Source organism: Cherax quadricarinatus, chromosome 17, assembly GCF_038502225.1.
Source record: "Cherax quadricarinatus isolate ZL_2023a chromosome 17, ASM3850222v1, whole genome shotgun sequence".
In the NCBI taxonomy this organism is placed as follows: Eukaryota; Metazoa; Arthropoda; class Malacostraca; order Decapoda; family Parastacidae; genus Cherax; species Cherax quadricarinatus.
The window spans coordinates 50892567-50908150 of NC_091308.1; the positions used below are offsets into that span (position 1 = coordinate 50892567).

The 15584-nt window shown below is 42.6% G+C and overlaps 2 protein-coding genes across 6 annotated transcripts in view; one reads left to right on the plus strand and one right to left on the minus strand.

Moving 5' to 3' along the window:
* Positions 1-15584, minus strand: part of Unc50 (Unc50 RNA binding protein) — a 254965-nt gene that overhangs the window by 119371 nt on the left and 120010 nt on the right. The window lies entirely within an intron of this gene.
* LOC128686496 (beta-1,3-galactosyltransferase 1) overlaps positions 1-15584 on the plus strand; it is a 48759-nt gene that overhangs the window by 3066 nt on the left and 30109 nt on the right. The window contains exon 2 of one of the 3 annotated variants that reach the window (XM_053773459.2): positions 14978-15195. The exons of 1 other annotated variant lie outside the window; for it this stretch is intronic. In XM_053773459.2, the coding sequence (XP_053629434.1) occupies positions 15035-15195 (161 nt within the window). In that variant the 5' untranslated portion in view covers positions 14978-15034. Of the gene's footprint in view, positions 1-14971; positions 15196-15584 lie in introns of all 3 variants that reach the window. One more of the 3 variants, XM_053773458.2, reaches the window with a different exon arrangement.

The window sequence follows — 15584 nt, forward strand, 5'->3', positions numbered from 1 at the left end:
CCAGGTACACAACCCTCTCCCATTACCCCAGTTACACCACCAATGTCCCAGTACCCCAGGTACACCACCCCATCCAAATACCCCAGGTACACCACCCCCTCCCAGTACCAAAGGTACACGATCCCCTCTCAGTACCTCAGGTACGCCACCCCCTCCCTGTACCAAAGGTACACTATCCTCCCAATACCTCAGGTACACCAGCCTCCCAGTATCTCAAGTACACCAACCCCTCCCAGTACCTCAGGTACACTAGCACCTTCCCAGTACCTCAGGTACACCACCCCCTCCCTGTACCAAAGGTACACTATCCTCCCAATACCTCAGGTACACCACCATCCTCCCAGTACCCCATGTACACCCCCCAGTACCCAAGGTACACCACCACCCTCCCAGTACCCCAGGTACACCACTGTCCCAGTACCCCAGGTACACCACCCCTCCCAGTACCACAGGTAAACCATCCCCTCCCAGTACCTCAGGTACACCACCCCCTCCCTGTACCACAGGCACACCATCCTCCCAATACCTCAGGTACACCACCCTCCCTGTACCTCAGGTACACCACCCTCTCCCAGTACCTCAGGTACACCACCCTCCCAGTATCCCATGTACACCACCACCCTCCCAGTAGCCCAGGAACACCACTCCCTCCCAGTACCACAGGTACACCACTCCTAGTACCGCAGGTACACGACCCCATCTCAGTACCACAAGTGCACCACCCCATCCCAGTACCTCAGGTACACCACCACCTTTCCAGTACCTCAGGTACACCACCCCCTCCCTGTACCTCATGTACATTACCACCCTCCCAGCACCTCAGGTACACCAACCCCTCCCAATACCCCAGGTACACCACCCCCTCCCAGTCCCTCAAGTACACCACCACCCTCCCAGTACCCCAAGTACTCCACCACCCTCATAGTACCACAGGTACACCATCACCCTTCCAGTATGCTAGGTAACTACCACCCTCCCAGTACCCCAGGTACACTACCACCTTCCCAGTGCCCCAGGTACACCATCCCCTCCGTGCTCCAGGTACACCACCACTCTCCCAGTACCACAGGTACACCACTCTCAGTACCTGAGGTACACCAACCCCTCCCAGTACTCCCTGTACACCACCACCCTCCCAGTACCCAGGTACACCACCCCCTCTCAGTACCTCAGGTACACCCCCCTCCCAGTACCTCATGTACATCACCACCCTCCCAGCACCTCAGGTACACCAACCCCTCCCAATACCCCAGGTACACCACCCTCTCAGTACCTCAGGTACACCACTCCCTCCCAGTACCTCATGTACATCACCACCCTCCCAGCACCTCAGGTACACCAACCCCTCCCAATACCCCAGGTACACCACCATGTACATCTCAGCACCTCAATTACCTCAGGTACACCACTACACCACTCCCTCCCAGTACCTCATGTACATCACCACCCTCCCAGCACCTCAGGTACACCAACCCCTCCCAATATCCCAGGTACACCACCCTCTCAGTACCTCATGTACACCACCACCCCCTCCCAGTACCCTTGGTACATCACCACCCTCTCAGTACCCCAGGTATAACACCCTCACAGTACCCCAGGTACACCACCCCCTCCCAGTACCCCAGGTACACCACTCCCTCCCAGTACCACAGGTACACCACCCCCTCCCAGTACCTTAGGTACACCACCCTCCCAGTACCCCAGGTACACCACCCCCTCCCAGTACTCCAGGTACACCACCACCCTCCCAGTACCTCAGGTACACCACCACCTTCCCAGTATCTCAGGTACACCACCCCCTCCCACTACCCCAGGAACACCACCCCTCCCAGTACACCAGATATTCCATCACTCTCCCAGTACCAGAGGTACACCACCACCATACCAGTACCCCAAGTACACTACCCCTCTCAGTACCCCAAGTACACTACCCATCCCAGTGCACCAGATACTCCATCACCCTCCCAGTACCAGAGGTACACAACCACCTTTCCTGGTACCCCAGGTACACCACCCTTCCCAGTACCTCAGGTACACCACACCTTCCAGTACCCCAGGTACACCACCCATCCCAGTACACCAGGCATTCCATCACCCTTCCTGTTCATCAGGTACTCCATCACCCTCCCAATATACCAGGTACTCCACCCTCCCAGTACCCCAGATACTCCAGTACCCTACATTTCAAACAGTTCCATAATTCAGGTGCTGTATTGTATTTATACATGCGGTCAAACTTCTCTTGCATATTTTCCAGGCCTACAATTTTGCCAACCTTGAAAGGGATCATTAGAGTAGAGCAGTACTGTAACACAGAGAGAATGAGTGATTTCAAGATAATCATCATGGGCTTGGCATCTCTAGTTTCGAAAGTTTTCATTATCCATCTTATCATTTTCCTAGATGTGGTAGATACAATGACTGTGATCTTTGAAAGTGAGATTCACTGACATCACTCCTGGGTCATTCACATTAGTTCTTCACTCTATTGTGTAGTTAAATCAAATTAGATCAAACAAAAATGATTCTAAATGGATAAACAATAAATTTAAACATCTCATTAGCCAAAAGAGAGGCATGTATAGGTGAATCAAATGAGGAGAAGGGCAGTGAAGAAATCAATATATTTAGTAATTTAGTAATTTTAGCATACATACAGAGGTACAAAAAAATACAGATAAGAGCAGCATGCCAAAGCCACTTATACTATGCATAGCATTACGGGCTGGCTTAAAATTAACTTAATATTAACTAAGCAATGATGAAATCAGTGATAAAACATTATTGTAAACAGATAGCTATAAAGCACAAATGAGTATTACAAAGTCAGGTCATATGGTTGCTTGCATTGCTGTACATTCAGTCGAATGGAGTATTCTGTTAGGTAGTGTATTTAAAAAAATAACAAAGATTGGGTCCTAGGTTTAACATTTATGTGATATAATTGTGAGTAACATATAGGATATACAATTTATAAGGTTCAGTTATTCAGTATTTATTTGGTTTTGGGTGAGTAAGTGATCTTTGAGAAGAGACTTGAATTTATAAACAGGTAGTGTTTCTTTTATATTTACAGGTAATGAATTCCAGATTTTAGGGCCTTTTATGTGCATTGAGTTTTTGCATAGCGTGAGATGGACACGAGGAACGTCAAAGAGTGATCTGTGCCTTGTGTCATGGTCATGTGTTCTGTTGAGGTTGGCAAGGAGATGTTTGAGGGGAGGGTTAATATCAGAGTTAAGTGTTTATGTATGTAATAGGTGCAGTAATAAGTATGGATGTTTTGTATGGTGAGTAGGTTGAGTGTTTTGAATATTGGTGGAGTGTGCTGCCTGTAGTGAGAATTTGTTATCATTCTAACTGCAGCCTTTTGTTGGGTAATTAGTGGTCTGAGATGGTTAATTGTTGTTGAGCCCCATGCACAAATTCCATAGGTGAGATAGGGGTAAATAAGAGAGTGATAAAGGGCCAGGAGGGCTGACTGTGGAACATAGTACCGTATCTTCGATAGTATGCCTACAGTCTTGGAAATTTTCTTAGAAATTTGTTGTATATGTGTATGAAATTTGAGTCTATTATCAAGGTGGATTCCTAAGAATTTTCCCTCTGTTAGCTTTGTGATAGGTGATCTGTTTATCGTTATGTTAAGAGGTACATCTGTAGCTCTGTTACCAAACTGAATGAAGTAGGTTTTGTCAATGTTTAGTGTAAGTTTGTTAGTCCTCATCCAGGTAGATATTTTCTGTAATTCGGTATTTACAGTATTGGCTAGCGTGACTGGGCTCGGGTGGGAGAAGATGTATGTAGTGTCATCTGCAAAAAGTGTGGGTTTGAGTAATTGCGAAGCATTTGGTAGGTCATTTATGTATAGGAGAAAGAGAAGAGGGCCAAGGACACTTCCCTGTGGGACACCAACTGTAATTGGTTGAGCGGAAGAGCTTGCCCCATTTGCGTACACATATTGGCTTCTGTTGCTGAGGTATGACTTGAGGTAGTTGAGGGAGTGCCCTCTAATACCATAGTGTGACAATTTTACGTGGAACAAGTCATGGTCAACTGTATCAAAAGCTTTACGTAAGTCAATGAAGATCCCCAGTGGGACTTCTTTTTTCTCTATTGCAGTGTATATATGTTCTAGCATGTGTATAATAGCATCATTAGTATTTTTATTAGGCCTGAATCTAAATTGGCAGGGGTTGAGAATGTTTTGGGAGATGAGGTAGGAGTAGATTCGTTTATGAATTAATTTTTCGAAGATTTTTGAGAGAGGGTGTAAATTGGATATTGGCCTATAGTTATTCAACTCTGTTTGGTCTCCTCCTTTATGGATCGGGGTGACCCTTGCTATTTTGAGAGCTGTAGGGAAGGTGGGGGATTCAATGGATTTGTTAAAGAGTGTTGCAATGATTGGTGATAGTACTTGTGACACTTTTTTGTATATAAAGGGTGGTAAGGTATTTAAATCTCCTGCCTTGTTTTTTAGTGCGTTGATAATAAGGGAGACTTCGTATGGGTTAGTCGGAGCTAGGAACAGTGTGTTCGGGTAGTTGCCAGTGAGGTAGTCATTTGGTGGGGTATCTGAGCTTGGGATTTTATTGGCAAGGTTTTGTCCTATAGTGGAGAAGAAATCATTGAGTCTGTTTGCTGTTTCTGTTGGTGGGAGTTGGGGTTCATCTGATTTTGCTAATTTTATTTCGCTATATCTTTTTTGTTCCCAGAATTTCTGATAGGGTCTTCCAGGTCTTTTTTATATCACCTCGTAAGTTGGATAATCTGTTCTCATAATACAGTTTTTTTGCCCTTCTTATCAGGCTGGTTAGGATTGACGAGTAACGTTTTGTTTGGTCTCTGGTTATGTGACCCATTCTGTACTGTTTTTCATATCGGTGTTTTGTATTTATGGATTTGAGAATGCTGGGTGTTAGCCAGGGACTGTTCAGTCTCTTAGCTGTCATCTGTTTAGTTTTTTTAGGGCAGTGCTTGTTATAGAGGTATTGGGTCTTTTTTAGAAAATTATTAAAACATTCGTCAATATCTGTATAGCTTTCTAGCTCAGTGTGCCAGTCAATGTTTGTTACTGCTGTTGTGAAGTTATTAATGGCAGATAAAAAGAGAAATAAAAAAGGAATAAGAAAAGCAAAAGGAGATTATGAGGATGAAGTCAAACGGGAATTGAAGACTAACTCGAAATGTTTCTTTCAGAAATATAGAATTAAGATTAGGGACAAGGTAGGCCTACTCAAAAGTTACTCAGATCAGCTCACTGACAGTGATAAGGAAATGTGTAGAATTTTTAACACTTCCTCTCAGTTTTTACACAGGAAGATACTAATAAAAGTCTAGAAATAATAAATTGTGTAGAACAGGATGAAAATAAACTATGCATAATTAGGGGCACTAGTGACATGGTCCTTAAACAGATAAATTAAAACCTAACAAATCCCCATACCCTGAGGAATGTAAAGAGGAGCTTAGCAAACCTTTGGCTAAGCTTTTCAACATATCACTACAAACTGGCATGGTGCCAGATAAGTGGAAAATGGCAAATGTGATACCTATCTACAAAGCAGGTGACAGGTCCTTAGCTTCAAACTATAGATCAATAACCCCAACCTCCACAGTGGGAAAATTTATTTAATCAGTAATTGGAGAGGCAATTCATAACCATCTTGAAAGGCATAAATTGATTAATTTATCTCAACATAGTTTTACAAAAGGGCATTCCTGCCTTATGAATTTACTAACTTTTTTCACTAAGGTATTTGAAGTGGTAGATCATGGTAATGAATATAATATTGTGTATGTGGAGTTCAGTAAAGCTTTAGAGAGAGTCCCACATCAGAGACTATTGAGGAAAATTAAGGCACATGGAATAGAAATTTTTTCATGGATAGAGGCATGGTTGACAGACAGGCAGCAGAAAGTTGGCATAAATGGGGAGAAATCAGAGTGGGGACGCTTCATGAGTGGTGTTCCACAAAGGTCAGAATTGGGCCCCTTGTTCGCAATTTACGTAAACAACAAAGATGAGGGAATAAATAGCGACAAGCAAGTTTGCTGATGACACCAAAGTAGACCATCGAATTCATTCTGATGGGGACATTAGAGCACTCCAGGAAGATTTGAATAGGCTGATGCAGAGGTCGGAGAAGTGGCAGATGAAGCTTAATATAGACAAATGCAAAACTCTAAGCAGCATTGAACAGGAAAATAACCATGCCACATATAAACTAAATAATATGGATCTGACTATTACTGACTGCAAAAGAGATTTAGGAGTTGTGATTAGCAGTACTTTAAAACCAACACAACAGTGTTTAAGTGTTTGCAATAAAGCAAACAGAATTCTTGGCTTCATATCAAGAAGTATAAATAACAGGAGTCCTCAGGTTGTTCTTCAACTCTCTATATCTTTGGTTAGGCCTCATTTAGATTATGCTGCAGTTCTGGTCACCATATTACAGAATGGATATAAGTGAACTGGAAAACATACCAAGGAGGATGACAAAGTTGATCCCATGTATCAGAAATCTTCCCTATGAGGATAGGCTGAGGGCCCTGCATCTGCACTCTCTAGAAAGGTATAGAATTGGGGGGGGGGGGATATGATTGAGGTGTATACATGGAAAATAGGAATAAATAAAGGGAATGTAAATAACATGCTAAAAATATCTAGCCAAGACAGGACTTGCAGCAACGGTTTCAAGCTGGAAAAATTCAGATTCAGGAAGGATATAGGAAAGCACTGGTTTGGTAATGGAGTTGAGAATGAGTGGAACAAACTCCCCACTAGCGTCACTGAAGCTAAAACACTGTGTAGTTTTAAAAATAGGTTAGATAAATACATGAGTGGGTGTGAGATGGACCTGACTAGCTTGGGTCAGTGGCTTAGGCTGGTACATGACTTGGACCTGCTTGGCATGGGCTAGTAGGCCTGCTGCAGTATTCCTTCTTTCTTATGTTCTTATTTTTTTATTTCGTCAAGTTTTCCATAGTGGAATAATTGACATTTGTCTTCACTGAACTTCATATTGTTTTCTGTGGCCGATTAATCCTTTGAGGGGTCGAGAGGCCCTCTCCCAAAGTCGTTCTCAGAGTCAAAAAATTTTTGAAAAAAAAAAAAAAAAATTATTTCTTTCTTGTGAAATGACAGAGAATCTTTTTCTGATCATAATGACACCAAAAGTATAAAATTTGATGGAAAACTTACGGGATTATGCTCTTGCAAAGTTAGCGGTCTCAACAAAATTTACGCATCAGTGATTTCGCCCAATTTGAGCCCTATTTTCGGCTAATTCCAATGTTCCAGTTGACTAAAACCACAGCTATTTCACTAAAGTTCCATTTATTCTATTGACTGAATACAAGAAGCTGCCCATTTACCGATTTCAACTACCCAATAAAGTGGTCAGAAATTAGCAATTTGGCCAATCTCACACAAATTTCAAAAGATGCCAATTCCAAAATATGGTCCAGAATAAACAAGACAGACTTTACTGGCACTAAAATAACATTCTATCTGTTCATTAGTCACGTCTCCAGGCCCTTCTTACATAACTTTTGCTTTCCAATTTGAATTTTTATTCTCACAAAAAATAGATTGACTATGTATACGGTGGTACCTTGGGTTACAAAAAGCTCAAAACTCGAACAATTATGTAAGTGTATTCATGCAAGTGCTTTTGTAAGTGTATTTTTGGGGGTTTGAAACAGACTAATCTAATTTACATTATTTCTTATGGGAACAAATTTGTTCAGTATCAGCACTTGAACAGCCTTCTGGAACGAAAAAAGTTTGTATCCCGAGGTACCACTGTACTACTGTATCATTGTAAAAATAGTATAAATAATATCAGTGCACTTGATAAAGAATATTAAACTCACCAGTTGATGTGTATTGGACGCGTGGTGTGATTTGTTTACTCTTGAACACTGGCAAAAATCGAACATTTTCACTACTTTGAGCTCAATTTCAAGGTACTTGTCATTGTGAAACCATTCAAAATCATCTCCGTTTCTGTAATATATCTTCCATTCTATCAAATGAGACCAAGAAAACGAGTATACAACCATAAATACCATACAAAAATACTGTACACTGGAAAGTCGCTGTTTTAAACCAAAAACACAGTCATTTTTTTTTTTCATTATGCACTGTATGCTTCAGGATTTTTTTATACTGCACACACTGACCACACAGACCCATTGTTTCATGAGTAAGCCTTCCAGCTTTCTTCCACCACCAGATTTGAAGGCGCTAGAGTTTATGCGTATAAGTACGTGACCGACGCTGGCTACAATGACGTACATGGAGTGACCGACCCTCAAAGAGTTAAAGACTTCGTTAATGTCTACTTGGAGATTTTCAGTGTCTTCAATGGCTGATACTATCATGCAAATTCTGGCAACGTCAACAAAGGAGGATACGGTGCTGTGGCTTATATCTGTCTATGTCAGATATGAGGATGAGGAAAAGATGGGAGTGAATCCTATGCATTGTGGAACAGAGCTTTTCACTATAACTGCCTCAGACTTTACTCTGTTTACTATTACTCTTTGTGTTCTATTTGTTAAGAAGTTATATATCCATCTACTTAATTTTCCTGTTATTCCTTTATCACGCATTTTGTGTGCTATTTCACCATAATCGAATTTGTTGAAGGCTTTTGAAAAGCCTGTGTATACCAACTGCGAGAGCCTTCGACAAGTTGCATCATGATGTAACAGCACACAAAATGCATAAAAAAGGAATACCAGGAAAAGCATGTGGTGATGTGTGTGTGTGTGCGGTGAGTGTTGTGTGTTGTGAATGTTGTGTGTGGTGAATGTTGTGTGTTGTGAATGTTGTGTGTTGTGAATGTTGTGTGTTGTGAATGTTGTGTGTGGTGAATGTTGTGTGTGGTGAATGTTGTGTGTGGTGAATGTTGTGTGTTGTGAATGTTGTGTGTGGTAAGTGTTGTGTGTGGTGAATGTTGTGTGTGGTGAATGTTGTGTGTTGTGAATGTTGTGTGTTAATGTGTGTGGTGAATGTTGTGTGCTGTGAATGTTGTGTGTGGTGAATGTTGTGTGTTGTGAATGTTGTGTGTTGTGAATGTTGTGTGTTAATGTTGTGTGTTGTGAATGTTGTGTGTGGTGAATGTTGTGTGTGGTGAATGTTGTGTGTGGTGAATGTTGTGTGTGGTGAATGTTGTGTGTGGTGAATGTTGTGTGTGGTGAATGTTGTGTGTTGTGAATGTTGTGTGTTGTGAATGTTGTGTGTGGTGAATGTTGTGTGTTGTGAATGTTGTGTGTGGTGAATGTTGTGTGTTGTGAATGTTGTGTGTTGTGAATGTTGTGTGTTGTGAATGTTGTGTGTGGTGAATGTTGTGTGTGGTGAATGTTGTGTGTGGTGAATGTTGTGTGTGGTGAATGTTGTGTGTGGTGAATGTTGTGTGTGGTGAATGTTGTGTGTGGTGAATGTTGTGTGTGGTGAATGTTGTGTGTGGTGAATGTTGTGTGTGGTGAATGTTGTGTGTGGTGAATGTTGTGTGTGGTGAATGTTGTGTGTGGTGAATGTTGTGTGTGGTGATTGTTGTGTGTGGTGAATGTTGGGTGTGGTAAGTGTTGTGTGGTGAGTGTTGTGTGTGGTGAATGTTGTGTGTGGTGAATGTTGTGTGTGGTGAATGTTGTGTGTGGTGAATGTTGTGTGTGGTGATTGTTGTGTGTTGTGAATGTTGTGTGTGGTGAATGTTGTGTGGTGAATGTTGTGTGTGGTGATTGTTGTGTGTGGTGAATGTTGGGTGTGGTAAGTGTTGTGTGGTGAATGTTGTGTGTTAATGTTGTGTGTGGTGAATGTTGTGTGTGGTGAATGTTGTGTGTGGTGAATGTTGTGTGTGGTGAATGTTGTGTGTGGTGAATGTTGCGTGTGGTGAATGTTGTGTGTGGTGAATGTTGTGTGTTAATGTTGTGTGTGGTGAATGTTGTGTGTTGTGAATGTTGTGTGTGGTGAATGTTGTGTGTGGTGAATGTTGTGTGTGGTGAATGTTGCGTGTGGTGAATGTTGTGTGTGGTGAATGTTGTGTGTGGTGAATGTTGTGTGGTGAATGTTGTGTGTGGTGAATGTTGTGTGTGGTGAATGTTGCGTGTGGTGAATGTTGTGTGTGGTGAATGTTGTGTGTGGTGAATGTTGTGTGTGGTGAATGTTGTGTGTGGTGAATGTTGTGTGTGGTGAATGTTGTGTGTGGTGAATGTTGTGTGTGGTGAATGTTGTGTGTGGTGAATGTTGCGTGTGGTGAATGTTGTGTGTTAATGTTGTGTGTGGTGAATGTTGTGTGTTGTGAATGTTGTGTGTGGTGAATGTTGCGTGTGGTGAATGTTGTGTGTGGTGAATGTTGTGTGTGGTGAATGTTGTGTGTGGTGAATGTTGTGTGTTAATGTTGTGTGTGGTGAATGTTGTGTGTTGTGAATGTTGTGTGTGGTGAATGTTGTGTGTGGTGAATGTTGTGTGTGGTGAATGTTGTGTGTGGTGAATGTTGCGTGTGGTGAATGTTGCGTGTGGTGAATGTTGCGTGTTGTGAATGTTGTGTGTGGTGAATGTTGTGTGTGGTGAATGTTGTGTGTTAATGTGTGTGGTGAATGTTGTGTGTTGTGAATGTTGTGTGTTGTGAATGTTGTGTGTTGTGAATGTTGTGTGTTGTGAATGTTGTGTGTGGTGAATGTTGTGTGTGGTGAATGTTGTGTGTGGTGATTGTTGTGTGTGGTGATTGTGTGTGGTGATTGTGTGTGGTGAATGTTGTGTGTGGTGAATGTTGTGTGTGGTGATTGTGTGTGGTGATTGTGTGTGGTGAATGTTGTGTGTGGTGAATGTTGTGTGTGGTGAATGTTGTGTGTGGTGATTGTTGTGTGTGGTGAATGTTGTGTGTGGTGAATGTTGGGTGTGGTGAGTGTTGTGTGTGGTGAATGTTGTGTGTGGTGAATGTTGTGTGTGGTGAATGTTGTGTGTGGTGAATGTTGTGTGTGGTGAATGTTGTGTGTGGTGAATGTTGTGTGTGGTGATTGTTGTGTGTGGTGAATGTTGGGTGTGGTAAGTGTTGTGTGGTGAGTGTTGTGTGTGGTGAATGTTGTGTGTGGTGAATGTCGCATGTGGTGAATTTATTTATTTATTTAATAATTTGAACATACAGAGGTACAAATAATGTTTAAGTGTTGTGTGTGGTGAGTGTTGTGTGTGGTGAGTGTTGTGTGTGGTGAGTGTTGTGTGGTGAGTGTTGTGTGTGGTGAGTGTTGTGTGTGGTGAATGTTGTGTGTGGTGAATGTTGTGTGGCGAGTGCTGTCAACATGATTCACGAAATGGCTAATGCGATGGTCTGGAGTTTTGAGACTCTCTGATTGCAGGTTCTAACCCCGCCCGTGGTATGGTTTGGTGAGTGCTGTGTGTGGTGAATGTTGTTTGGTGAATGTTGTGTGGTGAGTGTTGAGACCTGGTCTCAGACCTGGCTGTGGGTAAGATAGGACCCAGAAATAATGACTGAATCAACAGTGATCTCACCAATGTTACAGATACTAATGCCAGAAAAAAAATCTCCCCCCAGTACCAACAATACCACCAGTCCGATAACATTCTTCTTTGCAAATATACAGGGTCTAAAGCCAGCAACAAACAACAAAATACCTTTCATCCGTGGACTGCTTGCAGAGGCAAAGGCAATGTTCGCGGCTTTCACTGAGACCCACATAAAGGATCACTTGGACAACGAAATATGGATCATAGGTTACAAACTATACAGATGTGACAGAGTGAACAGGCAAAAGGGGGGGGTTGGCCTGTACATTGCAGAGTCACTTGTTTGCACAGAACTGCTTAATGCCTCAAATGATGTAGTGGAAGTTTTAGCAGTAAAGGTCGAGAACCAAAACCTAGTCATTGTAGTAGTCTACAAGCCTCCGGATGCAACATCCCAGCAATTCCAGGAACAGCTGTTAAAAATTGACCACTGTCTGGAAAATCTTCCAGCTCCTGCACCCAACATCTTGCTCCTGGGGGATTTCAACTTAAGGCACCTAAAATGGAGGAATATAGCAAATAATATTGTTGCAGTAATATCACCAGGAGGCAGCTCTGATGAAAACTCACACTCACACGAGCTTTTAAATCTCTGCACAAAATTCAATTTAAACCAGCAAATAATAGAGCCTACTAGACTGGAGAATACACTAGACCTCATCTTCACTAACAATGATGATCTGATAAGAAATGTCACCATATCAAAAACAATATACTCAGATCACAACATAATTGAGGTTCAGACATGTATGCGTGGAGCCCCAGACCGACATAATGAGACTAGTCACGAGGGAGCATTCACCAAATTCAACTTCAATAACAAAAACATAAAGTGGGACCAAGTAAACCAAGTCCTAACCGATATAAGCTGGGAAGATATACTAAGCAACACAGACCCCCAACTTATGCCTAGAACAGATTAACTCGGTGGCACTCGATGTATGCACAAGGCTTATTCCTCTAAGAAAAAGGAGGAGTAGATGTAAAATAGAAAGAGACAGGCGCTCCCTTTACAGGCGACGGAAAAGAATAACAGAGCGGCTAAAAGAGGTCAATATATTTGAAATGCGTAGGGAGACACTGGTCAGAGAAATAGCAAGCATCGAACTTAAGCTAAAAGAATCCTTTAGGAGTCAGGAATCGCGGGAAGAACTAAAAGCCATAAATGAAATCGAAAGAAACCCAAAGTATTTCTTCTATGCCAAATCAAAATCGAGAACAACATCCAGTATTGGGCCCCTACTTAAACAAGATGGGTGCTACACAGATGAAAGCAAGGAAATGAGTGAGCTACTCAAGTCCCAATATGACTCAGTTTTTAGCAAGCCGCTAACCAGACTGAGAGTCGAAGATCAAAATGAATTTTTTATGAGAGAGCCACAAAATTTGATTAACACAAGCCTATCCGATGTTATCCTGATGCCAAATGACTTCGAACAGGCGATAAATGACATGCCCATGCACTCTGCCCCAGGGCCAGACTCGTGGAACTCTGTGTTCATCAAGAATTGCAAGAAGCCCCTATCACGAGCCTTTTCCATCCTATGGAGAGGGAGCATGGACACGGGGGTCGTCCCACAGTTACTAAAAACAACAGACATAGCCCCACTCCACAAAGGGGGCAGTAAAGCAACAGCAAAGAACTACAGACCAATAGCACTAACATCCCATATCATAAAAATCTTTGAAAGGGTCCTAAGAAGCAAGATCACCACCCATCTAGAAACCCATCAGTTACACAACCCAGGGCAACATGGGTTTAGAACAGGTCGCTCCTGTCTGTCTCAACTATTGGATCACTATGACAAGGTCCTAAATGCACTAGAAGACAAAAAGAATGCAGATGTAATATATACAGACTTTGCAAAAGCCTTCGACAAGTGTGACCATGGCGTAATAGCGCACAAAATGCGTGCTAAAGGAATAACAGGAAAAGTCGGTCGATGGATCTATAATTTCCTCACTAACAGAACACAGAGAGTAGTCGTCAACAGAGTAAAGTCCGAGGAAGCTACGGTGAAAAGCTCTGTTCCACAAGGCACAGTACTCGCTCCCATCTTGTTCCTCATCCTCATATCTGACATAGACAAGGATGTCAGCCACAGCACCGTGTCTTCCTTTGCAGATGACACCTGAATCTGCATGACAGTGTCTTCCATTGCAGACACTGCAAGGCTCCAGGCGGACATCAACCAAATCTTTCAGTGGGCTGCAGAAAACAATATGAAGAAATTTCAATTACTCAGATATGGTAAACATGAGGAAATTAAATCTTCATCAGTGTACAAAACAAATTCTGGCCACAAAAGAGAGCGAAACACCAACGTCAAAGACCTGGGAGTGATCATGTCAGAGGATCTCACCTTCAAGGACCATAACATTGTATCAATCGCATCTGCTAGAAAAATGACAGGATGGATAATGAGAACCTTCAAAACTAGGGAGGCCAAGCCCATGATGACACTCTTCAGGTCACTTGTTCTATCTAGGCTGGAATATTGCTGCACACTAACAGCACCTTTCAAGGCAGGTGAAATTGCCGACCTAGAAAATGTACAGAGAACTTTCACGGCGTGCATAACGGAGATAAAACACCTCAATTACTGGGAGCGCTTGAGGTTCCTAAACCTGTATTCCCTGGAATGCAGGAGGGAGAGATACATGATTATATACACCTGGAAAATCCTAGAGGGACTAGTACCGAACTTGCACACGAAAATCACTCACTACGAAAGCAAAAGACTTGGCAGACGATGCACCATCCCCCCAATGAAAAGCAGGGGTGTCACTAGCACGTTAAGAGACCATACAGTAAGTGTCAGGGGCCCGAGACTGTTCAACTGCCTCCCAGCACACATAAGGGGGATTACCAACAGACCCCTGGCAGTCTTCAAGCTGGCACTGGACAAGCACCTAAAGTCAGTTCCTGATCAGCCGGGCTGTGGCTCGTATGTTGGTTTGCATGCAGCCAGCAGCAACAGCCTGGTTGATCAGGCTCTGATCCACCAGGAGGCCTGGTCACAGACCGGGCCGCGGGGGCGTTGACCTCCAGAACTCTCTCCAGGTAAACTCCAGTGATAGGTCAGCACGTTACCAGGTCACTGACAGGTTGGCACATTACCAGGTCACTGACAGGTCAGTATGTAACCAGGTCACTGACAGGTCAGCAGGTTACATGGTCACCCTTTGATTGTGATTGGACATCCCATTAAATGGACATTTTGAGCCTTTGTCTGGCTACATTTTTTCTCCATTTAATCCGACTTCTGCTTTATGGGGCAGCCATTCTATCAGACTTCTGCATTATTATTATTACGTATTATTATTATTATTGTTATTATTATTATTTTTTTTTTTTTGAGTTAACCAGTTGAAAATGTAGTATTTAGATATGATCATGTGAGTGTTATAACAATATTTATTCGGCAGCAACAGTAACAACAGCAGTGACAGTAACAGCAACAGCAGGAGCAAGAACGAGGTTGAGTGGATATGCAAGTAATGTGTCGCTGGCGTCGAGGTAATCAGGGAGTCTGGCTGGGGATCCTAGCTGTAGCTATAATAATATATGTGCTAAAAGTACTCTGGCCTACTTATATCCCTAGGCCTCCCACACCAATACATCTGATGAATACAACAGCTTACATAAACAGGTAAAATAATATAGAGTACATTCTAGATAAATACATGTACTGTATTATTAATAACACATTTATACTATAAATAGAGTACAACCATTGTTGTATGTCAGGAATGCAATTGTTGCACAAGAAGTTGACTTCTCCCTCACCACCACCACTAGTCATCTTGGCAACACAAAGCCCCAGTCTTGGTGTGAATGGTTTTTACCATAGTGTCATCTGTCAGGTGTGTTTCAACTCGTCCTTACTAATTCTATGTGGATTTCCCCACATATGGTCTTTATTAAATTTCTTGATTTATGTTCTTTATGTCATGTCAGGTTAGGTTTGGTGAGGTTAGATTGTTGCCTAGTAATAAAATTACCCCATTATAACATACCTGGCAACCAATAAATGTAATG